The 27,194-nt window shown below is 44.9% G+C and overlaps 1 protein-coding gene across 1 annotated transcript; it reads left to right on the forward strand.

Annotated features, from left to right (window-relative positions):
• On the forward strand, positions 1-27,194 carry ATP1A1 (ATPase Na+/K+ transporting subunit alpha 1). The gene is made up of 23 exons (XM_065829198.2): positions 1-264; positions 6,716-6,829; positions 7,993-8,052; positions 9,026-9,229; positions 9,588-9,701; positions 10,292-10,426; positions 10,625-10,742; positions 11,686-11,954; positions 12,982-13,180; positions 14,621-14,730; positions 16,130-16,264; positions 16,824-17,016; positions 17,452-17,627; positions 18,156-18,292; positions 20,174-20,324; positions 20,741-20,909; positions 21,510-21,664; positions 22,033-22,156; positions 22,935-23,080; positions 23,208-23,338; positions 23,906-24,007; positions 25,142-25,233; positions 25,690-27,194. Exons 1-23 carry the CDS (start codon positions 253-255, stop codon positions 25,716-25,718), a joined length of 3,075 nt encoding a protein of 1,024 aa, XP_065685270.1. The 5' UTR covers positions 1-252; the 3' UTR covers positions 25,719-27,194.

Below are 27,194 nucleotides of genomic sequence, written 5' to 3' on the forward strand. Positions count from 1 at the left end.
AGGGTTCTTTATGCGGCGGGAAGCCGGCGGCTCGCGGAGCTGCGGGCGGCTGCGGCGAGAGAGAGGAGCGACCCGAGCCGGGGCAGAGGGGGGCGAGGCGAAGGAGAGGAGCCGCGGAGGAAGGAGGAGGAAGGCGAGCGGCGGCTGGGGCGCTGCTATTGTTCCGCACCTGCCGTCGGCCGGGACACGTGGCGCCGCTGAGCCTCGCTCCTCGCTCTCAGCCGCTTGACCCGCACGCAGCCGCCCGCCACCATGGGCAAGGGGGTGAGCGGCGGGACCCGGGCGGGCTGGGCCGGGCCGGGGCGGGGCAGAGCGCATGGCCGGGAGTGGGAAATTTCAAGGAGCCCGATCGTGGCCGGTCCTCCTTCCCCTCCGGGCTGGGGCGGGCGGGGTTCTGCTTTGTCTGTGTCGGGCTGGGGCGGCCACGTCGTGTGAGAGGGCGGCAGGGCCCGGGCGGGCGGTAACGGCCGTTGGAGGGCGGCGCCGGTGCCGCCTGCCCCCGAGCAACGTGCGCTGGCGGCCGCCGGCAGCAGAGGAAGTAACGGGCTGTCGGGAGGGCGGGTAGCGGCAGACACGCCGGAGAGAGGTGGCGGCTTCTCCCGCTGCAGACATGGCCGCGGAGGGGGCCCTGTGCCGACGAGCCCCGGGCGGAGGTGTTGGACCCTGCCGCCTTCCTTTTGCCTTTTAGTCCTCCCGAAAAGGGGCCTCCAGGCCCCGCGGCGTGTGGGGCCCGCGGCCCCGGGGGCTGGTGTTATCTGATGCCCTTTTGGAGCTGAGCTGCGGAGCGTGGCTGCTCCCCTGTCTCACTCGCGAGAGTACTTTAGACTTCTTGAGACACGAGGGGCCGAGGGGGGAAGGAGGGTTCTTAGTATTATTAGGGCTTATTAGGGTTAATTTGCCCGTTGGTAGCAGCGAGGGCGTGATGGCGGTGGCAGAAGGGAGATGGTCGCCCCGAGTTCATCTTTTGTATCCTGTTAATTGCGGTGATAAAAGGCTTACAGAAGGCTGTGCAGCGGTTTCAGCCCTGTTACCAGTGTTGTTTATACCTTATAGCCCACAAGGAGGAGAAGTCCTTAATTCAGGTGATATATTTTTAACTAAAGAAAAGTGCGTGAAGGCTCTTGAAAACGGGAGTGAAGGCTCTTTGAAGTTGGATTTTGTGATCACGCGCCCGTCTGTGGAGCAGAAACACCTCTTGGGTTGCTCTGATTTTATTTTGTGTTGAAAAAGTAAAGGCCAGTTTCTGAGTTTCATTGTTTGAATGTTTGTTTTCTTCCCCTTCAAATACTTCCCTGTGTATCTTGCATAGTTGGAGGTGTGTAGGCTTTTATTTACTTTTGCTTTAGACTCATTCCTGGAAAATTCCCAAATTTCTCCTCAAGAAGAGGATGCCTGTGCAGGGCTGTTGTCCCAGCCTCTAAGTGTTCTGTGCTTCCCAAGCGCTGTTCAAACATGGACTTGACTTTGCATTGTCCTGATCAGTGTGGTACAATGGCAGCAATGTTGACATAACTGCATAAATAATAGGACACCTGCAAGAACATGGCTCAAGGGACAGTTACTTGGAAAAGGGGGTTGAAGAGTACGTTTTTGGATTTTTTTTTATTTTTTTTTTTGTGGGTTTTTTCCTCAGTGAAGTCCTTTGGATGCTTGGCAGCCCAGTGTGATGTTTTCCAGTCTGGTGGGCAACAGGCAGCATGCACAATAAGAAGTCATCTAGGAGGTAAAACATCCAGGGGAGACTCGATCTTGTTTCAGTCTTCTGGATGAGTTAAATCTTTAAAGAAGCCTTAAAGTTGCGCATGTATGACTGCAGTGCAGAAGACTTTGGGGGGCTTAGGCTGCCTGGGCTGGACTAATGGGAGTTGCAAATGCTTTCTTATACAGAAAGCTATTAGCTGTCTTGCTGCTACTTCAGATTTCACAGGTTGCATAGGTAATAAAGCAATTGGCCGGAAACTGAAGTGCCCACGTGAGGGATAATTCAACAGTGTGTGGCTGCCTTAGGCTTTCTGGTAGCAAGTTACAAGATTTGTTCATTTAGTGGTGAAAAGGCACGCCAGTAATTGGGTACTCCCTGAGAATTGGGGGACTGTGAAAAAGGCAGTGTGTTGTTGCTTGCAACACTGAACAGTATGTGCCTGACCTGTGTTAAGGTGCCCAAAAAGGAAACATCTTTCCCCATGGGAGTGTGGAGTGGAAGAGAAAGTAAGAGTGTATGAGTGAGAGAACAAATTCCTTGTCCCTGTGGCTGTGAGGAGAAGCCAAGCGGCATGTCTGTTTTACTTTAAATGGTAACAGGACAAGGGGAGGGCTGTGAGCTGCCTGGGTATGTCATTCGGCCCGAAAAGCAAATTATCCGAGGGGGTGTGCATAGTGGAAGAAAGCAGACAGGATTTCATTTTTGTTCAGAGCTGCCTGGAAGCTGTCTGCAGACAGCAGTATGTTTTGTTCCATCTGCCTGGCTGCACAGACGTAGCACACAGTTGTTAGTGGGTACTCTGTGTTGTTTCTGGAGGTCAGTGCTAATGCCTGAACCTCAGCTGAGGGGTTTTCTCCTATCAGAAACTAGGAAGGCTTATTGTGTAATGGAACAACTGAGGGGAAATTATGCATATCAAAACAATCCTTATCTGGGACAATTAAGAAATATTACCTGGGACAATTAAGAAATATTAATATATTACTCTCTCTCCTTTTTCATTCCTACTTATTATGGCTAGGGGATACTACTTTTGTTGAAAGCACTAGGCATAGTCAAGGCACTCTTTTGCAAAAGTGGTGTAACAGGTTGAAGGGTCTCTAGCAAGTGGTCTGTGACTGTGGATTGCAATCCCACAACCCAGTAGGATCCTGACCTGCTGAAAACTGCATCAGGTCATGCTTTACCCAGGCCTTTTCAAGGGGTAGCTGACATCACCAGCTTCTCTAGGGAAGAACTGTGTCTAGTCCACTCTTCTTCATGTGCTGGACAACTGCTAGAGAATTCTAAATTGATGGTACAGGTGCACTTGATTGATGGTGCACTAATTTCCGGGCAAAGAAGTGTGGGAGATGACACTCCATAGTTGTCACAGCACTGGAAAAAACAGGAAGCTGCTCAGCTGTGCAGTGGTGGCATTTGGAAAGCCAGCTTTCTTCAAGCAGCTCCTAGAGAAGTAGAGGTGTTTGTCCTATTATCCAGAGAAGACTTACGGTGTGTGGGTGGCCCTGTTTTTACCCTCAGGATGAAAACCCTTCCAAGGTCTAGGTCCCCTGTTATGGGAGGAGCGCAGCTTGTCCTTCCATAATTTGGGAAGCAGTAGTCTTCTCACAATAAGCAATTACAAGCTGTTGAGTGAAAACTGCTTTGTACGGTCCTAAATGCTGCAAGTCTGTTCAATTGATGCAGTTAATTAGACTTTTCATTAAAGACAGGAGATTGAACACAGCTCTTGGGAGGGAGTAAGAAGGATCCAGAGAACGCATTTGCCTCTCTTGCTGAGATTGCGTAGGGTCATGGAGCGGTGTTTCCAGCCAATAGGCACAGTCCATATCATGACTCATCTGGTTAATATATTTACTGAAGACTGTCTCATGAGGCAGCAGGACAGTAACTTTTCTGTTTTCTCTGCGTAGTTGATTATAATGACATAAGTACTAGAACAGACCAGGCCTCCAGGGACTGTGTAATTTATTTTGGCTCTTATTTGACATTTCTTCTTGGATTAGGTGATGTTAGAATAAGGTACTTCTGAACTTGTCTGCTGATTTGCACCCCTCCCGTTTCCTGGTCAATCATGGCTTGTGTTGAGAAAATCAGCTATGAATGGCTCAATTAGTCCAGAGCGGAAAAACATAAGCTGTATGTGAAAGACAATAGGATTTTCTGGGGGCTGTATAAACCTTCTTACACTGGTGTATACAAATGTTTTACTTAAGCCAATGGAAAAAAAATGTTGCATGGAAAAAAAAGCTGTGTTGTTTTTTCTGTTGCAGTTTTGATGAGTCAGAGTTCCTAGGCTAAGTCAAGGAACAGGGGTGACATTTCTGATGAGACAGACCTTCCTTTGTGTTCAGGCCATGTGATTAATTTTCATTAAGATGTGGATCTGGAATACCATGGGCTGCCTTCTTGTTGTATGGCAGGAAAAGGAGGGAAGAGCAGGGAAATCCTACAGCACTGAGGGGTAGGATGAACCCCTAGTCCCCTTGCAGCCCAGCCAACACAACCCTTTGTTGAACAGAAGAGAGGCAATGGCCCTGAAGACAGAGAACCAGGGCAGGACTTAGATCTGTGTGTCAAGTTCAAATTTGAATGATGGAGTGGAAAGTTCAGATTCTGTATGAACTGATACTATAGCAAGAGCTGAAACTGTTGCTACCGACTTACCCTTTCTGTATGGGTAGGATGTGGTACTAAAGCAACAGAAGGGAAGATATTGTGTTGTGGTGTGTTTTGTTTTGTTCTGTTTTTTTAACTGGGAAACTCTGAACTCCTTGGTAAGATGGGTCCAGTTAAGACCCAAATACTTAGCTGCTTAAAGAAGTAATTCTAGCTGCTTTTTGTAATGACTGCAACCAATGGCTGGGTTTTTTGTTTAGTTGTGGTTTTGTTTTGTTTTTATTTTTTTAAGTAGATCATACTTGAACAAGGGCAGTGAGCCTTTTCATGTTTGCCCACTTGTAGGTCATCTCTGCAGCTGAAAGAGCTAAGCACTTTTACATTCACCACTGCCTCTGATAAGCTAAGTAATTGCACTTCTTGTGGAAGTTTGAAAGAACCGAGAGGTTTTTTTGATCACCTGCAAGAGCTTGGTAGGCTTTTCTAGGCAGAAGGGGCAAAGGTGATAGAATGCTAGTCAAGGTACCAGCTCCTTCACCTTCATTAGAAAACATTTCTCATCTTAACCAGTAATCAAGAAGTGTGTGTTTTGTGCAGGACTGTGTTTGGACTTGTCTGCTAGAGTTCTAGCAGAAATCAAAGTTGTTGTGTTCAGAGACTGAAGGAGAAGACCCTTCATGCTGACTTCTTGTGAATTGCCCTGTGGCAAATTCTTGTGAGGCTGGAATGCAAGGGCTATGCTGGTTTAAGTTCTGCAACTTTTACTTTTTTAAGAAGTGAAATGGGAGTTCAGGTGCAGGGAAGAGAATGTCAGGAATGCTGACAGTCTGTAGTTGTGTGCCCTTTTCCTGGATGAGAGGAGGCAAAGACCTCAAACAGCTTGGCTTTGCTCCACTTATAAAAAGCCATTTCCACTGCACAACTCTGTAGCTTCATGCAAGGATTTGGGGGATGCAAAGCCTGCCTTTACTGAATGGGGCAAGAGGGCTTCTGTGTATGTGAAATGTATGACTATGGCTGCAGAGTGGTGTGCATAGAGCTTTCTCAGAACAATAAAAATCCTTGTCTAGATGTGACCGATGGGTTCTTTTCTAATTTTCCCCCGCCCCTTTTTTTTCTTTTTAATGTAGTTTCACTTTTGGTTTTGGTTTCTACTTGAGGTAATCATAAAAATTTCCTGTGCTTGCTACTCAACAGGGTGATTCTTGGTTCCTAATAGTAGTTTCTGTATCCAGAGTGTTCTCAGCTTGTCATTTGAGATGTCTATGCAAAGATCAAGCAAGGGGATGCCTTTGAAACCTTTTCTTAATTTTGTTAACAGTTTGACTCCAGTGTCATTAACTGATGTTTCATCTCAAAATACTTCTCAGGGATCTTATTGGGTGAAAATGTCATTGCATAAAACTTGGCAGAGCTGTAATAGGTTTCACACAGAAGAGAAGGGAGAGAAAAGCTGCTATTGGAGGCTTGTGAGAGTCTGGAAGTGTATCGAGTACTTAATGGAGGAACTGTACTGTGAGGCTGTACTGTTGCCTGATTTTGGTACCCTACAGGGTGTCCAAACATCTTGCAGTTTGGGATTATTTCTGCCTGTAACTTTTCTGTACTTTGTTCGTTTGACTTTCAAGTGATGTTTACATGTGCTACATCATTGTTTCTTTGTCTTTACATGCTTGTTTTACCCCATCATGACAAGATCGAAGTCTCTGTGTGATTTTATGTAGCATTAACCATAATGAAAGTGAATGAAAATCTATCTGAATAAAGAGGCTTTAAGCAAATCATCTGCTCTGTGAAGTGTAGAAAGGACTGGGCACAGATCAAATCTGCAGAAGTGTATTACTGCTTTGTATACCATTCTTGCTGGTCAGACTGTCATAAATTGAAAGCGGATTTCTGTTGCGTAACCAGCCAGCTAGAGTGCCAAATGGAAAATGAAAGTGTTGGAGCTTATCCCCTAGATTCGAACAGTTAGAGATACCACCTCTTATTTATCTTCAGTTGATGGACTGCTCCTTGCCAGAGGATGTGAGAGACTAAAAGGGGGGAGGAGGAGTAGTTAATGCCTTGAAGGGAACATACGTATGCACTCAGGAATTGGTTTCTTCTGCTCTTCATCACTTTTTAACTCGAGCTGGGTTTCATACATCAAGACTCGCTGAGTAGCATGTAGCTAGACTTGCACAATGTCTGACTGTAGTCTTTGTATCAGGGATGCTGTTGAACAGACTTGTCTTCTTGCTAGCTCATTTTTTAATTTATTGAAGTGGTATAACTTTAATAAACCGTAATAATTTTGTCTGTCTGGCAGTTTCATGTGTGTAGTTCATGTCTACTGCTGTAGGAGTTGACTGTAAGGTGTGTGTTATGGTACTGTGTCTTCTCTTGCAGGCTGGAAGAGACAAATATGAGCCTACTGCTACATCAGAGCATGGCACCAACAAGAAAAAGGGGAAGAAGAAGAAGGAGAGGGACATGGATGAACTTAAAAAGGAAGTCTCAATGGTGAGAACATAGGGCATGGAAAGAGCAGCTTTAAGAATATTCACTGCCACAAAGCCTTGTGCTTCATGGAAAAGAGCTGGTGTGCTGACAGCATGGTGGGACTGAAGGCACTGATCTCCCTTTTGGTCCCCTCTGTCTCTAAGCCAGACATGCTGGAAGTGTTTCAGCATCAAGATGATCACACAGCAGCCCTGAAAACATCACTTTTCAAAAGGCACTTGAAACAGAACCCAAGTCTCTGCTTGCCTGTGTTACCCATAGCACAGTGTAGCTGCATTTCCTCACCCAGGCAAGCACTGTCTGGATAGCAGTGTTGCAGGCTTTATTGTACTGTCATGTGAGTGAGACTGCTGTTTGCATTCCAGCTGAGGAGTTGAGTCTGTACAGCTCCATTTACTGCTGGCCTCTCTCTGCTCAGACTGACTTCAGTAGTATTATTCCTTATCATGCTTGAGGCTGTGGGGAGTGTCTCCCGTTCCTTTCTGTGAATGCTGGATGATGCTATATGTCTGTGTATGCACATAATCCAGCTTGGATGTGCTCTCCTTGATGCTGATACAGGTTTTCTTTCTGTGCTGTAAATTTGAGGGTGGGCTCTCATGCTTTTGACCCCCTCTCTTAGGGGGAAAGGGATATTAAAGCTTGGTCCAGGAAGATATTTTGTATTCAGTAGCAATGCTCACTCAAAGCATCTGTTCCCTCCCCTGTTTGGGAGAAGAAACACTGCTTAAGCTGGCAGCATTACTTAAAAATTAGTGAAATTACAGGGTTAATCTTCTGTACATTCTTGCCTTCCTTCCCAACTAATTTCCTTTCTCCTCATTCCTCACCATACCTCCCCACAAAAAAAAAAAAAACAACAAACAAATCCACTACACAACACCAGAAAAACCCCACTGAAGCTTCACAAGATCTGTTGGGAGCATAGAGACTGCACTGAGATACACTCAGAGTTTAAAAAGCTGTCATGTCATAACCAAGTAGTCACAAAAATGCTAAAGATGAGACTGCTTTGAGTTGAAGAATGAGATTGAGATTCTCTTTGCTGAACTATTACAGATAGGAAACCTGGGGTGGGGGGATGGAATTGCTGAGTTGTTGCTGGTCAGCCTGGAGGGACTGTGATCTCTTTCCCCCACCATCAACCATTTATTGTCTTTCAGGATGACCACAAGCTGAGCCTTGATGAACTTCATCGTAAATATGGAACAGACTTGAGTCGGGTAGGTAAACTTGTTTTCCCTTGCTCCTTGCCGTGATCTGAAAAGAAATAGTCTCGGCTCAGACCACTTCACAAAGGGAGATCTGGGTGGTCAGGATTTTTTTTTCCTTTTTTGTTTAATCTCTCCTCCTTCAGTCAAGTTTCCCCGGCTTTGGGAGAATTGTTGAGCTCATAAATACTTCTCTTTATCCTCCCACAGTACAGCCTCACTGCAATACTTCGGTGACTTTGTTTCTAACAAAGTCATTGTTATCTGCCTCTGAATTGTTCCAAGGTCAAGTTGATTCTCGGATTTTTTTTTTCCCAAGGAGTTTGTAGTATTGCAGAACTAACACATGCCCAGAGACTTAATGATAGCTAGCAGCAGTTAAAATTCTACCCTTTTATAGTAAGAGGTGTGCAAATGTCCCAGGTAACCTCAAAGTTCAGTGCAGAAGCACTGCAGTGGTTTTGTACCTTTGCTCTTGTTTGCTTTGCTTAATGCATTTTTTTGCATGATTGCAAGTCTGCTCGTACTCTATAACAGCACAAAGATTTGCATATTTCTGTCAAAGACCTTGGCTTCTGAAAGCTGAACTTCCTGGAAGGCCAGTCCAAAGTGTCATCATCTTTATGGCCTCAACTTTCACTTGTTCCATAACTTGAAAGGATGGATTGTACTGGGCTGTTCCTCAGAGCTCAAAGTCTGCTGTTGTAGCCTTCTTGCCATGCCCTTCTTGAGTGTTTGTAGCCCAATGACCTGCAGGCTCCTCAAGTAGCATCCAGCATCCTGCAGTTCCTCTTTTGGCCTTCAGCTTTTGTATCTTGCACTTTTGTTGCAGAGTCCTAGCAGCTGTGGAGATCTCAGTTACGTGTTGCCATCTCCTTATTCCTATGACAGGACTCTGCCTTTTTGAGTAGAACATGAACAAATTCAGAACCACCTTCTACAGTTGGGCTTGCAACAATGCCTGTAACAAGAACCTCTCTTCTAGGGTTTGACTACTGCACGTGCAGCTGAGATTCTGGCTCGTGATGGCCCAAATTCTCTCACGCCCCCACCCACAACTCCTGAATGGGTCAAATTCTGTCGGCAGCTCTTTGGAGGATTCTCGCTTCTGTTGTGGATTGGTGCTATTCTATGTTTTCTGGCTTATGGGATACAAAGTGTGATGGAGGAGGAGCCCAACAACGATAATGTAAGTAAAAATGTCTGCTTTACCTCAAAGGCAGGCTGAGTGAGCAGCCTGTTTGACTCAAAGTATATTAACTTCCTCTAAGCATTCAGTCCAGAAGCTTTTCTCATAAGCACGGGAAATTTGGTGGGTGAATGTAACACTTCTTGGAGTGTTTCCACACAATGAAATGAACAGCTGACTTCCTTCATGTTGTGTTAACAATGCTAGCTTGTGGATGACCTTTGTGTACAAAATATACAGAGGCTGCAAGTACCTCCATGCTTTGTAATGGGCACTTAAATACTAAGCAGTTTATCTGGACAAACTGGAAACCTTTCAGGCAAATCGTCCTCTGACTCACTTTCTCTGCTCCTTGTAGCTGTACCTGGGTGTTGTGTTGGCAGCTGTGGTTATCATTACTGGCTGTTTCTCTTATTACCAAGAAGCAAAAAGTTCCAAGATCATGGAGTCCTTCAAGAACATGGTGCCTCAGGTATGGAATGCCTCATTTCCTTGATCTGCCAAACTGTAGCATGCTCAGGGTTATTAACTGTTTTAAACACCGGCTTCAATTGCAAAAGGCCTGTCTGTGAGTGGTATATATTGGCCTTCGGCAGACAAGATGTCTCTTGTGCCAAGCTGTTAGTGTGGGTTACTGGCTCTTAATGTTGAGGGGTCTATGAGACTCCTTCCTCTTTATGTTCCAAGTAGCTGTGCTAATAGTCCAGGGCAGTTCCTGGCAGCCTGTGAGTTCCACCAGCTTGTTAACATTCATAGGACGCTTTCTTGATAGTCTAGGGAGTTCAGTAACTGGTGTGATAAGCACTGAAACTCAGATTCCTACACAGACAGGGTTTGTACCATACCTAACCATCTTACTATCACCTTGGTAACAAAGAACTGCAATACAAAGAAAACAAAAATAGCTATTTTTCTTAAAAAATATATGTATTGGAGATAAACATCTTGGTACAAGTAGAAATCTTGTAGAACCATATCACAACTATTTGAAGACACTTGGGTGTCTTAAACCCCTTCTCAAGAGTTGCTTTTGATACAGATTGTTTCTTTACTGTTTTTCAGCAAGCTCTTGTAGTCAGAAATGGTGAGAAGATCAGCATAAATGCTGAAGGTGTTGTAGTTGGAGATCTAGTGGAAGTGAAAGGAGGAGACAGAATTCCAGCTGACCTTCGGATCATATCTGCACATGGTTGCAAGGTACAGCAGTGACAGGCTGTCTGAAAACTTCATTATGTAGGATGATGAATTATTCGGATTTCAAAGAATGTCTTCTATGGTGTGAATGGGTGATGGAGTGGAAGAGAAGGGTGGGGGGCAGTGCCTGGTGCTTTTTCTGCTTTCCATTCTGAAGGCATCTAGTTGCTTGTGTATGACAAAATACTGTCTTCCATGTAGGTGGATAACTCCTCACTTACTGGTGAATCAGAGCCTCAGACCAGGTCTCCAGACTTCTCCCACGAGAACCCTCTGGAGACTAGGAACATTGCCTTCTTTTCCACCAACTGTGTGGAAGGTATGTGACTCTCCTACTTCCTTAAAGCATTAGCAATGCTCAGGATTGAACTGCAGAGGTAAACAATGCAAACACTGTGAGTTTAGTGTATTGGTTGGTAGCCTACTCCTATTGTGCAAGAGCAGGCTAGAAGTTCCCAGCAAAGCCCTTACCTGTTCCAGCTGCAGTATTGTACAATAGGCAGCACTGGTTGAATTTTTTTAAATTTTTTTTCTTGCTCCTCCTAGAGGAGCTGTTGTGTAGTGTGTCTTCAAGCATGACTGCCTTATTACAGCAGTGTTAAAATGCAGGTAGCATAATGTGAACTAAGATACTTAGGCAGAGCTATAAGAAATAATACAGCTGCTGCAGAAAGCAGGAATTTCAAACATCTCTGGTGAACTTCCTGTTGCAGCTCAGAGCATGGTGGTAGGTACTCTTTGTGCTGAAGCCCAGAGCATATTCGGTGATGGTAGAGGATCCTGCCTGACTCCTGTTGTGTTCTCTGCTGACAGATTCTGAGTAGCAAACTGCCCCTCGCCTCCCCTCTACCAAAAAAACCAACCAACCAAAAAAGCCAACCCTGCAGTACTGAGGGAAATTCTTGATTTTTCTTGAGAACATTGGGGAGAGAAAATGGGCCTCCCTTAAAGGAGTGAAGAGGACACTGCTTCTTGAAGATGGCTTCCTCTAATTCCCTATGTAATTGACACTTGATTCCATGAGGTAAAAGAAGAGGCCATACAGCTTGGCTGGTCACACGGGAGTCCTGTGCAGCATATATCTCAATTTATTTTGCACGCTGCTAGAGAGTAAAAAAAAAAAGCTGCAGTGGGAGATGTTAGCCATTAGAATGCCTACCTGCATTATCTTGGGCAAAGCTTGCCAAACTCTAGGACAGGCTGAAAAAACTCAGTGTGTTCTAGGAGGAGTTTTTGTTTTCTAAAACCTGTCTCTCTCCTAGGCACTGCCCGTGGCATTGTCATTAGCACTGGGGATCGCACTGTGATGGGCCGTATTGCCAGTCTGGCTTCTGGACTGGAAGGGGGGAAAACTCCAATTGCCATGGAGATTGAGCACTTTATTCACCTCATCACTGGTGTGGCTGTCTTCCTGGGTGTCACCTTCTTCATACTTTCACTCATCCTTGAGTACACGTGGCTGGAGGCTGTAATATTCCTTATTGGGATCATTGTTGCTAATGTCCCTGAGGGGCTGCTTGCAACGGTCACGGTGAGTGAAGCTGGGAAAAAAGCTTGAGTTAAATATATGGTTCTTAAGGAAGTGGAGTGCTTCATGCTCAATGTACGTTCACAGAGGTAAACATTAAAGTAATGGGAAGATACTCTGTGGTGAGAATGTAGAGCTAGATGTAATCAGTGTAATCAGACTAGTTTCCCATATCAGTGTCAAGTTCTGCAGCTGGTTTTCTGATGAAGATGGGTCCCTAAGCTAGACCTGCGCAGAGGCTTGGCATCGTAGAAATGAAGTGAGCAAGACTAGGAATTCTGGACTTATCTTGCCTTTCCTGTGGCAAGAAGGGGCCTTCCTCTTACAACTGTTCGGGGTTTCTACACCCACATGCCACACCAGCTCTTCCAGGCCTGAAGGGCTGGCAGAACATCCAACAAGCTTCACTGTAGTCCCAGCTTTTGATCTGGGACCTGGCAGAGATTCTTGTAAATTTGATTGCCTGAAGAGATCGTGGGAGCATCTAGTGTGCTCAGCTCTGTAAAGGGTGGTGGTGGACAGGGCTGGAGGTGTCCATGCAGCTTTAGGAAGCAACTGAACCTCAGGGAATGAATAGTTGGGAGCTAGAACCAGATAAGAGCCTCTGACAAGAAAGGGTAGCTAGAGCTACTTGCTTCCTACACCAGTATGTTGCAGCCCTATCACCAGAACTATTTTGAGCCTTCTCATATGTGCCCTGCCTCTGTCTATTTTGAGAGTTCCTATGATTAGGGAACTGCACCTTTAACTAAAGTGTTAGTCTGGGGCATATTATTTCCTTTCTAATGCACTGAGAAGCAGGATACTGCTTGCTAGTGCTTTTCTGGAGGTTTTGTGATGATGAAAATGTTATTTAAACCTAGCAGCTGGTCCTAAATGCTGCTGTTTATTTTGCAGTGGTAGGGTGAACATGAAGTTAGGGAATTCCTGCATGGCATGTAAGCTGGTTGTCATTCCATGTACACAGTAAGTTGGGTAGCAGTGTATTAGTGTACAAGCTCATCTAACCTGTCATCTTCCTTGTCTCCAGGTATGTCTGACACTAACAGCCAAGCGTATGGCTCGTAAGAACTGCCTGGTGAAGAACCTGGAAGCTGTGGAAACCCTGGGTTCCACATCTACTATTTGTTCTGACAAAACAGGCACTCTGACACAGAATCGCATGACGGTTGCACACATGTGGTTTGACAATCAGATTCATGAGGCTGATACTACAGAGAATCAGAGTGGTAAGACTATCTCTTTGTGCTTGAGGCATCTCATTAAAAAATGGCTTTTTCTGGGGCTTCCTGTACACCTGTGCTTCTAAGAACTCATGTTTCTAGCTCTCCAGTCCAAATGAGGTTCACAGTGTAGGGACTTCTAACATATGATCTACAGTGACCATTGAAAGACTTGAGGTGGTGATCATAGAAAGCTTAGCACTGTACCACAGCTCTGTTTAATCCTTAAGCTCTGTATAGGCTGCTTTTGCTCGAAATTACTCCGTAGGAATTTGAGCCTCTTGAATGTTGAGCCCATTGTGCTTGTCCTGTATGTAGAAATATTTGCTGTTATGTACTTCAGAGTACCTGGTTAATTTTGGCAAAACTAATCTCATGAAATTACCGCATTATAAGTTGGCCGAAAGTATGGACACAAGAGTTGTTGACCTTGGTAATAAACTGAGACTGTACATAGATGTGAATTTCCCAAGTTGAACTAGATGGCTGCCCTTGAACAACAGGGGTTTTCCCAGAACATCCTGGTTGTGTTTGCAGAGTGGTAGTGATGAATGAAGTGACTGTAAGACTTCAGCAGGAAGTTTCTTCTAGATGTTGATAAGAGTCTGAAATCTGTGTGTTTTGCAATTGAGAGAGGTCCCTATCTCTCCAGAACTGTTTAGTACAACCAAATTCAGGAGTTTACTAGCTGTCATCTACCTTGTGAAGTGTGCTTGCAGCACATTATTAGTGTAAACTTCTTGCAGTGGTGCTGCTGTACCCTGCCACCAAATGCTCCAAAACACTATGCTTGTCTGAATCACTTAAAACTGCTTTGCTGTTCTTTCTCTTTAACAGTAGTGCAAAGTAGCAAGCTATAAATAAGTTTGTATTTGAAAGCATTTGGTTTTGACCTGACAACAGTTAGCTTGGCTGGAGTAGAAATAAACCTAGATTTCACTTCATGGAAAGTTTATCAGTTAACTGTTCAATTCATCTACCTTAAAGGCAGCTTAAAAGCCATTGTGGTAGAAGCAGTATTTTTTTTTAAGCATTGTTCCTTTGGGAGCTATTTTGTCCAATTCCTGGGTGATGGATAAAGTGAGACCACCTGGAGGTGGAACCCAGCATCCCTTACTCAAGCATTTCTGAAAGAATGCTGTCTGTCCAGAATTCCTTGGCTTTCTCAGTGTGGCCTCTGTTGCTGCTGGATGCAGCCACTACTGGAATCTTGAAAGCTGAGGTGTTCTCTTGCACTGTTGCTATTTCACCCTCTGGTCTTAAAATAATCAAGGGCTTGTCAGGTACCTGGGAAGGGAGGAGGATTGAAAGAGACATAGTGTGTTAACAGGCTCTGAGTGCTTCCTGTTTCTGAGCTGAAGGCTTCTTGCTTTTCAGCCTGTGGGATTTGGGGCTTATGAGATTATTTTTGGGGGGGGCTTTTTGACATTTGTCCTGTACTTTCAGGTGCTTCCTTTGACAAGACCTCAGCTACTTGGACTGCTTTGTCCAGGGTTGCAGGTCTCTGCAACCGTGCTGTGTTTCAGGCCAACCAGGAAAATGTACCAATTCTTAAGGTGAGTTCCTAAAAGAAACATGCCCTGTTCCTCACCACCACCCTCCTGTAATGGTAGTGAAATAGTGTCCTGTGGGTTACAGGAGCAGTGAAGTAGACTTATCTGCCACTCTCAATCTTTTCTGCAGTCTGGTACTCTTACAAGACATGTGCTATGGGACTGGGAAGACACATTTCCCACAGCAGGTTCCCTGCCATCCACTAGCATCTACAGTCTGAGAGGTCACATACTTCAGACAGGGCTAGGAAAGACCAGAAAGCTTTCCTATGCATTTACCAATGTCTTGCTATTCCAAGAATCACTATCTTTGGCATTTGTACACTTAAAAGCTACAAACACCTGGTTCTGGGGCTGGGAGAAGTAGACAGCAGAGCTGGGGGAGTAGCAGTTGTGGGAGACTGTCTTTGTCCAATCTGTTCTCACTGGCCAGTCTTGGCTTTTTAAGCTTTCGCTGGTTCAGTGCTAGTACAGATGCCAGGATAACATCAATTCAGATTCCTGCTTCTGAACTGTGACCCAGCCAGGGCGGCCATTAACTGTACAGTGCTTATAATCTGTCAAATATTAGTCATGTTGCTTAGTAAACTACTTCCCAAGGGTGTTCTGATCCTGTGGTAATAGAAATGATGAACAAACTATTTTTCCCTAGCATTCCTCTGACTATAACTTCAGGCCATGTTTTTTAGATGTAAGATAAAGAACTGGAATTCTTCCCATCTAAGGAAGACTTGGAAAGAGGGAGTTTTGAAGAGTCTTTAGATACCAAAGAGCAGTATAAAAATGAAAAAGAAATCCAACAGAGACTAGAAGGACAAGAAATATTTGGTTTAAATTGCAGCAAAGGAAACTCAAGCAGGACATTGTACATGCACAGATCTCCAGGGCTCAGAAGACCTGTCTACAATCTCTACCAGTGCTAACCTTACAGTGGAGGAGGCATGGACAGATTAAATCTTCTCTGCCACAGGCTTGACAAGCTGATCTTAAACTGTGGGAGGGAGACCACATGTGTGTGCTTATGTATGCATGTCATTGTTCTCAATCTCTTACTTGCTGTTCTTCATGGCAAGCAGTTTAGGGCAGTTCTTATCAAACGTGGCCCTCCAGCCTCCCTTTCTCTGCCTGTACCTGGTTATCTGGCTTTCTCTGCCTTTTAAAAGGTCTTCTTGATTTTTCACAACAGAAGACTGCTACTCTCTCAGGCTGGGAGGCTGTGGCATTCTGAAATGCAATATTTGTCAGGACTAGATAATAGAATTATTTATTCTTTGCTCTCATGTTATGTAGAAGCTGTGACTAGGCTGAAATGAATACATCTTTTTTTTTTGTTGTTCACATATCTGAACTTCTGTGGTGAGTCCACTGGGATATATGCTTTGATCGTTGTCTCTTTCCACAGAGAGCAGTAGCAGGAGATGCCTCTGAGTCTGCACTTCTGAAATGCATTGAATTGTGCTGTGGTTCTGTCAAGGAGATGAGAGAAAGGTATCCCAAAGTGGTGGAAATACCATTTAACTCTACCAACAAGTACCAGGTAGGTACGCATGTGTCCTCCCGAGGGAGAGACACTGTGTGAACTAATTATGTAAATTTCCACACAGTGCGCCTCAGAACTTGTTTTGGCAGCAAAATCTGACCTAGTGCTACTTGCTTGTAGAATGCTCAAGACTATAAATTTAAGTTAATGGACCATATTTAGTTACGCTGTAAGAGCTTCTGGAGCTGCCTTGGCACTAAGGTATCAGCTGCTGAGAAGAGACGAGATGTGCTTCCTGCCTGTGCATGAAAAGTGCATGGAGAATTGAAGAACTCAAATCTCGGAAGAGGAATGCACAGCTGGCAAATGACTTTAGCAGGTGGAACTTTGATATAAAAAAGGCCATTGCAATGCTTGTGGTTATGTTTATGTTAAAGAATACATAGTAACTCCTTAGTTTGTGAACTACTTAAAGTATAGATAGGTAAATGAAAAATAGAGCAAAATATCACAAGCAGTCCTGAGCTACTGTAGTGTCACAAAACACTGAGTGATGTGATTACTTGTGACCTTCACAGTACACATCTATAAAATGGTTTCATTTCTTCCACCCTAGCTGTCTATCCACAAAAATGCAAATCCATCAGAATCCCGTTACTTGCTGGTGATGAAGGGAGCTCCAGAGAGGATCTTGGATCGCTGCAGCACCATTCTTATCCATGGCAAAGAGCAACCGCTGGATGAGGAAATGAAAGATGCTTTTCAAAATGCCTACCTTGAGTTGGGAGGCCTTGGGGAGAGAGTGTTAGGTAAGGAAAAGCAGCCTTAAACTGGAAAAGATTTGTCCCTTGTGCTCCTGTGCAGAGTCCCCACAGATTAAGTGTTCCTCCAGTGTAACCATAGTGTTGAGTCAAGGTCACTTCAGCAATTCATACAGGAACAGTCCTGCCTTTAGCCTTGTCTTGCCCAGTAGCTGGGTCATCTAGATCAGAATAAAGCAAAGCGTTTGGAACCTCAGTCTCTGTGGGTCCATGTGGTGTTAGATTTGCTCCACTGCACGTGAACCAAGCTGTGTCTGGGCACTTAGCAACAGCTGTTAGTTATCCAAATATGAGTGTGACTCCTGCCTCAATAGCCCTGGCTAAACTTCTGATGCTGCCCTGTTATTCTTGCATAGCTGTTTGCAGAAGCAAGCTGTTCCTGATATGTAGGAACAGAGTAAAGATGGGTTTGATGTGTTACAGGATTCTGTCACTTGGCTCTGCCTGATGATCAGTTCCCTGAAGGCTTCCAGTTTGATACAGACGAAGTGAACTTTCCTGTAGACAAACTCTGCTTTGTGGGACTGATGTCTATGATTGACCCTCCTCGTGCTGCTGTGCCAGATGCTGTTGGCAAATGCAGAAGCGCTGGGATCAAGGTAGTTTATTCCTGGCTTGAAAATCACCTTGCTGTATACCTGTGGATATAAAGGGCTTGCCGTACTCTGTGTGTTTGCTGTAATGTGAGTCAAGTACTGATCAGGATGTAACTAGTACTCATTCAGACTTCATTTCTGAGTTAAATACAAATGATTGTATGTTAACGGACTGAAAAATGGTTTAGACTCCAAACTGTTAGGGCCCTGGCAGGTGCTGATGGCATGGTGTTCCAGATTTGGCTCGCATGTGTTTGGCATGTCCCATAGCATTGACTGAGATGAGAGAGTGAATCACAGGCTGAAAATGGAACTGGATCTGTTGATTTGGGATTAACAATTTTCTTAGTCTTCCATCCACCTCAGTCTCGTGCATACTGCTAACAAGTTCCTGCCTGTATCTCAGGCTTGTGCTGTGCCAGGGCTTGCTGTTAGAACAAGAGACTCTTCAGTCTCAAGGGACCCTGCCTCTTGGGCAGTGTTGCTCTGCAGTACCAGCAAGGCTTTCACAGTGGTTGGTTTGCATTTCAGGTTATCATGGTTACTGGAGACCATCCGATCACAGCCAAAGCCATTGCCAAGGGTGTCGGCATAATCTCTGAGGGCAATGAAACCGTAGAAGATATTGCTGCTCGACTCAACATTCCTGTCAGCCAGGTCAACCCTAGGTACTGACTGGTGGGGAAGGCTGGAACTGTTTAAAGAATTAAGCGTTTACTTCTCTCCTTGCCTTGGATAATATCTCAGCATCTCTCCCTGGATGTGAAAAGCTTGCATTTGCTTAGCTCAGCATCTTGTGGCTCTTTGATGCATATCATGAGTTATGTGAGGAATGCACAAGGCTGTCTTGAATGTGCATGTCTCTTATGCATGGGAAGCAGTTAGGAGTAAGCCCTGCAGAGAAAACTCAGGCAGTTTCTTCCATCCTTTTTCTGCCCTGTAGCTGCCTGTCCTGATGGTTTGTCCCTAAGTTGGGGAGAAAGAAACAGCTGGCTGGGCAGAGTCTTTAGGGGGCAACTTTTTTCCCCTGAGCTGAGCATTGCCCTCTCCTGGCTCATGTCACTGCACAAGCACCATGTTCTGGGCAACACAGGGAGCAAGAAAAGGTATCTGAAGAGGCATGGAGGAGAGGGAGGTGGCTGTTTGGAGACTGTATGAGCAATGTTGTTGCAGAGCTTGAAACCATGTACTCCTGTGTTTCCAGATCTTGAAATAAAGGCTAGATCTACTTTTGCCCCCAAACATATACTTAGCCAAGCTTAATTAGTAGCGTAACTTACAGGTTCATGGGAAAACTCTGATAAAAAGAAAATGTCTACTTTGTTAGTCACAATTCAGGCTGAATGGGCTACCAAAAGTAAACACTGTGTAACTGTTTTATACTGTTTAGAGAGGAGCTGAAATGCCACCCTATAAACATGATTACTCAAAGCCCAGTTCTGCCCCTCTTAAACTCTCTTCTGGACCTGGTTGCAGGTGGGCAAAGGGAGCAGGACTTGGGCTGGGTAGGGCAATTGATGCTAGTCAGTAGCTGCAAGCAGAGTAAATGTGAAAATGTAATTCCTTCCTCTTAGGGGTTAATATTTGCATTCATAGCCTAGTGCAGAACTGAGGCATCCTCAGAAAATGTGCTTTGGCATAAGCAGGCTGTTTGTAGAATGGCGAGGCTGTCTGCATTGCTTAGCCTGACCCTGTGTTTGGGCTGGAGGCTAGCCATGTAGCTCATCAATTGTGAATACAGACACTCTGTGGGATTAATTGCTTGGGGAAGGCAAGTACTGTGACTGAATTATTTGCCTTTTGTTTTCCCACCCCCCTTCTTTTTGAGGGTAACTTCACAACCTAGCGATGCAGGCTCAGGATTGCTGGGCTGTTGTGACTGAGCAGGTCAGTAGCTGGCTGCAAGGGTGGGGAAGGAATTTCCCTGTCTAAAGTTGGTGATGTCATGAGCTGTGTGGATAGTCTCCTAGATCTATAAGGGATGGTATGCTGAGTTAGAGAGGTGGTATTTTGCTGTAGTAGGCAGGGTACCAAACCAATCTAAATATAACATTGCATACTTTTGTTGCTGAAGGGTGAAATAATTTGAAGTGGCATAGCGTGAGCTCTGTCTGTGAAGAGCTGTGTGTAGATCATCACTCTGTTGCAAAAAGGGTTGCTTGCAGAAGACCACAGCATCTCTTCTGATGTTGGAAGCTAACCACCTCAGCCAGAAGTTCTTGTCTTGCAGAAGCTAAGAGCTGTGGAAACAACTAAGTCTTTGCCTTGATGCATTTTTAGAAAGCTGTAGAAAGAATTAGTCTGTGCATAGGGCTTTTTGTCTGTTGCTTGGTGCTGTATTCTTGTCTTTTTCTTTGTGTTCCCCATCTACCTTTAAACTTGGAGCATCAAACTTCTGTGCAGAGGCTGCCTACATTAGTATTTAGTCACAGCAGGAGTTGGTATTTTCCTAGACTATTGAAGAACCATAGCTTTATGAGGCAAATAGAGCTAATGAGAAACTTAGTTTAACTTGTGAAGTAAAACATTACATTGTCTCTTGATTGCAGGGATGCCAAAGCTTGTGTTGTTCATGGCACAGATTTGAAGGACATGACTAGTGAGCAGCTGGATGACATCCTGACTCATCATACAGAAATTGTCTTTGCCAGGACATCTCCTCAGCAGAAGCTTATAATTGTGGAGGGCTGTCAGCGACAGGTAAAGAGAGTCCAAGGATTTTGTATCAGAGAAATCCCCAAACATATGAACTACCAACCAGTGCTGTTTTCTGAAGCAGCAGGGCTTAGTTTTCTCAGTGCCCTGAGGTGAAGGGCTCAGTCTGTCAGCAGCCCACAGCTACTGATGTCAGGCTGCTCTACACTACGTAAATATAAGGGTCTTGCAGGAAAACATTCAGTTTGTACTGAGGCTTTCTTCTGATCCCAGGATGGTTGTTAACACACTTAATTCCTAAATGCTCTAGATGTACTTGAGAGAGGAGGATTCAATTTGTTTATATATTGTCCAACATCTCCTTTTGAGAGAGCAGCATGGTTCTCTGATAAGCTTGATCAGAACAGTGAAAGGGATGAGGGGGGTGATTTCAATCTCTCTATCCTTCTCTTTGTGACTAGGGTGCCATTGTAGCAGTCACAGGTGACGGTGTGAATGATTCCCCAGCCCTGAAGAAGGCTGACATTGGTGTTGCTATGGGTATTGCTGGCTCAGATGTGTCCAAGCAGGCAGCTGACATGATTCTGCTGGATGATAACTTTGCCTCCATTGTCACTGGGGTTGAAGAAGGTGAGTTTATAAGTTGTGCGCAGTGGTGGTGAAATGGCATGCTTCAGCGATGTTATTTACAGATTCCATCTGAAATAGAGATATCTAGAGGGCTTCTCTTTATTCAAGTTTGTCTCCATGACAAGTGTTTTCAAGGAGGGCAGCACTTTCTTCCTCCCTTCAAAATATTTTGGCTTTCCATGATGGGTAACAGTAGGAAGCAGCAAAGTAACAAAAGCTACTTTTTCTATTTGCCTAACACTGACCCTACAGTCATCTTTGCCAGCTGAGTCCAACACATTTTCCTCCCTGATGGAGCAATAGCTCTCAAACAGGAGCAGAAATGAGGGTACCTCTAGGGACTCTTGATAATCTTCACAAACCAGGGCTTAGTATCCTACTGCAGTATGCAGAGAACCCTGATTGCTGTGACCAAAAATATTACTCTGTATAGGTGATGCTGTGGATGGAGCATGCAGTCTCACCCTTACTTACAAGAGAACTCTTTGATTTGCTGCACTAGTGTTTTGCCTTTTGGTGTTACCACCGAAGCTGCCTGTGAGCTACTTGGCTGCCTTCTGCAGATAACAGAGGGTGGTTGTTCTCTCTCCCTTGCCCCAGGGCGTCTGATCTTTGATAACCTGAAGAAGTCTATTGCTTACACCTTGACCAGTAACATTCCTGAAATCACACCGTTCCTGATCTTCATCATTGCGAACATACCCCTTCCACTGGGAACAGTCACCATCCTCTGCATTGACTTGGGCACTGACATGGTGAATGCCTTTTTTTTTTTTTTTTTTTTTTCTCCAGAGGAAATCTTTGTGTTCTTAGGTACCCCAAAGAAAGGACAGGTGGAAGGAAAATGCTTAAATACTGTTTCCTCTAGTGTTCTCATTTAAAATAAGTGACCATTTGATACTCCCTTAATCTAGACTTCCTTGTCTCATGGCTCTCCAAGTCTGAGGGTCCTTCTGTTCCATATAGGGACAAACTGGGGCTGTGGAGGGTGCAAGTCCTTCCCAAATACTGCAGCTAGGGGTTTTGGGCAGTGCTGTTTCTCAGGTTGCAAACATGGGGCAGGGAAGGCTATATACAGTGGAAAGCTGAAATAATTCTAACAGCAGTCCTACCACCTCAAAAGGTCCCTGCTATCTCCCTGGCATATGAGCAAGCAGAGAGTGACATCATGAAGAGGCAGCCCAGAAATCCCAAGACAGACAAGCTGGTGAATGAGCGGCTGATCAGCATGGCCTATGGGCAGATTGGTAAGCTGGTCTGTCTTTGCTGACACTGATTTCAACTGGTGGTAGTGGGGGTTATATACCATCCTGAGTCAGTAACTGTTCTGCTTATTTTGGTAGGGTTGAGGTTTGAGATGTGTAAACCAGAACCTTGGGCTGTGAAGAACTTACCATTATTCAGCCCCCATGGCACATAGCGGTGGCTTGTGCTGCTTGATGCATTGAATCGCTTTCACAGTAATTTTGTTTAATTGCGTAGCACTGTAAAGGAACTGGCTGGCAACCAGCACTCCTCTGGTTCGAACTTGTTCAGCAAGAACATAGATCCCATTGTTAGTTTAATTAGAAGTAGAGGATTCTCTCCAGCGTATCCCTAAACGCACAGTATTAGGAGCCTTGATTAAAGGCAGCTACAGAGATGTGTGCAGTTCACAGGATGGGAGCTCATGCTTCATTGCAGCAGGCTTTGGGAACCTTCTTGACTGCATTTTGCAAGGATTGGGGGTGAGCAAGGCTTAATGAGAATACAAAGGGAGGTTTATCTTGTGTCCTTGAGTACCATGCCATCACAGCACAGGGCAGAACAGAAGTAACTCTGTACAAAGTTGGGAGCAGAAGCTGCTCAGCAAAAGGGTTGCAGCTGAGTGTGATGTTAGTATGAACTATTTCTGTAGCTGCTGCATGGGAGACAAAGCCCCACAAGGAGTAATTTTTTAGGTGGTTGGGGTCTCCTGGAAACTTCTTTCTGTTACAATTGCACTGCACAGTGGCTTCATCAGTTTTATCCTTTTTACCTGTTCAGGTATGATCCAGGCCCTTGGAGGTTTCTTCACCTATTTTGTAATCATGGCAGAGAATGGGTTCTGGCCTTCTGGCTTGCTGGGGATCAGAGTTCAGTGGGATGACCGATGGGTTAATGATGTGGAAGACAGCTATGGACAGCAATGGGTGAGTTTTGAGGCACAGCTTACAGGCTGCCAGCCAGAACACTAATGTCTGTTGAACTTGGTGTGACCACCAGAGACCAAAGGCAAGCATGTCTCAACAAATGCTTTCTGCTTTCTTTACTTCTTAGACCTATGAACAGAGGAAAATAGTGGAGTTCACTTGCCATACAGCCTTCTTTGTCAGCATTGTGGTGGTGCAGTGGGCAGACTTGATCATTTGTAAGACCAGAAGAAACTCTGTCTTCCAGCAAGGGATGAAGTAAGTTGGGGTGTCCATGGAGGATTTAGAATTGGACTCTGTATTCTCCAGCACACTGCGTTCTAGTTCTTCATCCCAGCAGTGTCTGGGCCTCTTGGCATAAGTCATGAACAGTCTGATGCCTTGGTAATGGATAAAAAAGGACTGGTGCTCTTGTAGTACCTGTTACAGTTGTCAGGCCAAGACAAAGTGAAATACTGACTTCTGCTGGCATTGTTTGTGGGAGCTAGCCCACCTCAGAGGACAGTGACATATTCCAGCACACTGCCTTCTGCAGCAGCAGAGCAGCTGATATCTTAAGAGATTGGGTGGCATGAACCCCAGTCTCCTTCTGAAGCAATTGCTCATTGGCTTAGTTGTGAACTGGAATATCTCTGTCTAGAGACATAAAAGACCCTTTTGACAATTGTGCCATCAGGTTGGATGGCCGGAGAGTCCCCACCTGATGGACTGCTGGGCTAGATTGGAATGTCTTTTACCATCCACTACCATTTGGGAACTAAGTGTTTTTTCAGGTTGTCATCTGTGAAAGCACTTTGTCCCTGATTGCTTTCCTGTTTCTACTAGGAACAAGATCTTAATATTTGGTCTCTTTGAGGAGACTGCTTTGGCTGCCTTCCTCTCCTACTGCCCTGGGATGGATGTTGCTCTAAGGATGTACCCTCTCAAGTAAGTTATATCATGTTTTTGGTGCAGCAGGCTCTACCATAGAACAATAGTGCTCAAGTGAGGACATAGATACAGTAGTGAGCTTGTGGAGCATGAAACCTAGTTTTAACCCAGAAGAGCTCAGGCTTGTGGGGGCAAGTGATCCTTTGCTGTAGCGCAGCACACCAGGGGTTTGCTTTACTTTACTTCATTGTGAGCATGGTTACAGGGAGACTGCAGTTCAGTGCCCCAGTAATAATTTGCAACACACCTTTAGTTGTGCTCATGTGTTGTGGTGCAGCTGCTCTTGTGTTTACATGCATGGGGTATTTTTATGGGTAGGGTACTGCACCTCCAAAGAAAGCCAGTTGAATTGTTCTGAAACACGGGCCAAGTGACTCTTCTTTACTAGAGAACTGGTGATGACATCTTGTGCATTTTTCTGACTTGCAAAGAAATAGCACAAGTGATAGAGTCTTTTGAAAGCTCCTACATGGGCGCAGATGACAAGTTGGTGCATAGTAATTTTCCTAATGGTTGGGAGGATGCCAACATCTTAAGCATTGCCCAATAGCATTCCAACACTTCATGGCAGGATTTAGTCTCAAACTTCAGTCTTCTGGCACAAGTGCCATGAAATTTTCATGGAGGAAAAAAAAATATCCTGATATATCTTGTATTCCATTCAGAAATGTTGTCTGGAGTTTGCTGCTGGAGTATGAGCATTTCCTAACAAGAAAGCTGGCATCTGCCTAATGCCTGCAGCAGCTAGATATTAGCACGTGTAAATCATATGGGAAATTGCTGCAGTTCAAGTGAGCAAGGCTATTGGCACAAAGGTCATGTGTGCTTAGAGGAAATATCGCTAGATTGATAGGTGGGGAGGTGCTGGTACAGAGATGAGCAAAGGTGCTATGACAGACCTTGTGCTGGAATTAATATCCAAAAGTTGGATTAGCCCATTGCAGCAGAAAACTTGGTGGTAATTCTTGGCTTGGAGGATTCTCGGCTGAACCACAGCCTTGTGGGAGCTGGCACATTGGCAAGCTGGGACGTGCCAGCCTTCCTGTGCTCTTCTGTGCTATCTAGTCAGAGCTCTGCTATGCAAAGAGCATCTCTGCTGCCTGTGTTCTCACTGTCTCCTCTCCCAAACAGGCCAACCTGGTGGTTCTGCGCTTTCCCATACTCCCTCCTCATATTCCTGTATGATGAAATCAGAAAGCTCATTATCAGACGCAACCCTGGTGGTAAGAATATGCTGCTAATTTGTGTGTTTCCTTCCTCACCTCCTCAAGCTGCTGAGCTTTGTAGAAGCTCTGATAATGCTTTAGGGCCTCCAGTGCTAAGCACTATGCAGGGGTGTATTTTGCTGTATTTTCCCTTCCTCAATATCATTAGTGCAGTTAGTTCAAATTAAGGACTTGTTCTGTCCCTCTCCCTGTGTTCTCCCATAGTATATGGAAGTACCAATGCACTGAAGTAGATGGCAAAGACTGATTAATGCTTGGGTGGTTCTAGAAAGCTGGAACAGGGCCTGAAAGCTGCAGCACATCAACAGTTTGGCAAGACTTTTCCATTGTGATGGGTCACTTACTAGCTCAGGTGCTACAGTGCAAGTTTTCAGAGCCTAAAAGGAGCTCTCATGAACCTCATACTTGGTCTGCCTTAATGCTAACACTGCTTTTTCCTTCCTTTTCCTTTAGGTTGGGTGGAAAAAGAGACCTACTACTAAAAAGCACCTGTAAAACATTCCACGCACAGCCCATGCCACCTCTCCACCATCTCCCCTGTGTGCGTACTTCATCTTTGCAAGCGCAAAACTGTGCCTGGGCAAGAGTGAGCTGAAACTGAAGGAAACATGAAGAAACATGGACTGGAGGAGAAAGCAAGGGGGAGGTTGGGGAGGGAGTGTCCAGCCATCAGTCCATGGGGATGAGAGTTTGAGTAGTTTTATGTGCCTTTTTGTTTTTGTAAAAGGAAACTAAAGATTTTATATGTGGATTTTTACAAATAAAGATGGATTATAAGAGGATGCCCCCATATGGTCTTAGGTGGATGTTTTTCTCAAGGTAAAAACTGGTTCAGAGCAGCTTCACCTGTCTGTTTAGGGTGTGGTGGTGACAGCATGGGTTAGCCCCTGACTTCCCATTTTTGTAGCAGGGAAAGAGACCTTGTGCTTGACCCAGAGACAACAGCATATGCAGTTCTTAAAAGCCCTAATGCATCCCGCTCTGTAGCTCAGTGCCTAATATGACAAACTGCTTGCAAGCACTTGCATTTCAAAGCCTAAAGCTCAGAACTTGCCGATCTCTAACTATGCATCTTGGCTACTTCCTCCAAATGTAGCATTGAGTGGAGAGAAGGGCTGGTGGCTGGATGTCTACTCTGGCCTGCCTTAAGAGGCTGTGACTTGCTTGTGGGGTTCTAAAGGAGATCAGGCTTCCACTGAATGCCACTTGGATCTAAGCATCCTTGTTCTCAAAGTTCTGATACTGATTTTTCCTGTGATCTTTGCCAAGCAAAGGATAGTGTTTCCTGGTGTCCCCTGTGCATGCACATACTTGTTCCACTGTGGTATTTGCCCCATCCTGATACTGACTTGTGCCTGCTGTGGAGTGAGGGCAGAGGCTGATCATGCATACAGGATCCTTATACATCTTCTGCTTTTGAGAAGGGCATTGCTGTTGTCAGGGCTCCAAGTTGTTTCTGTGGGCTGAATATCTAGCCATTCACTGTATGTTTTCATTTACTGTTTATGCTTGTATGGTTTGCTTCTGAGAACTTGGTGGGAGAGCTGGAATTCTGCATGTGAACAGTTACCATGAAGTCCTAACGTCATGCTCCTAGTGCTGTTGTGCTAACGCCATCTGGAGATGCTTCAGGCCCTTGGTCCTGTTCCTGAACTGGTGGTCTGTATCACTCTTAGATGTGTCTGCCTCTACAAAGTTTCACTCTAAACTACAGCACTGAAAGGATCTACAGTTAGAACTCCATGTTGTCATCCCTTCTTCCTTGTTACTTTTTATTTTAAAGCCAAGTCACTTCTCTCGTGTACTGAACAATATAAACTCAAAGAGCAAAGAAAGCACTAGGGAGGGGAGAAAATGAGAGACTGAGAGTGGCAGCTGTTTTAACTTGTCTTGGACACTTTAATGTGGAACCCCCAGTTGGAGATCATTAAAAATAATAAAGTCTTCCAATTCTTGGA

The sequence above is a fragment of the Patagioenas fasciata genome, chromosome 1 (assembly GCF_037038585.1).
Source record: "Patagioenas fasciata isolate bPatFas1 chromosome 1, bPatFas1.hap1, whole genome shotgun sequence".
NCBI lineage: Eukaryota > Metazoa > Chordata > Aves > Columbiformes > Columbidae > Patagioenas > Patagioenas fasciata.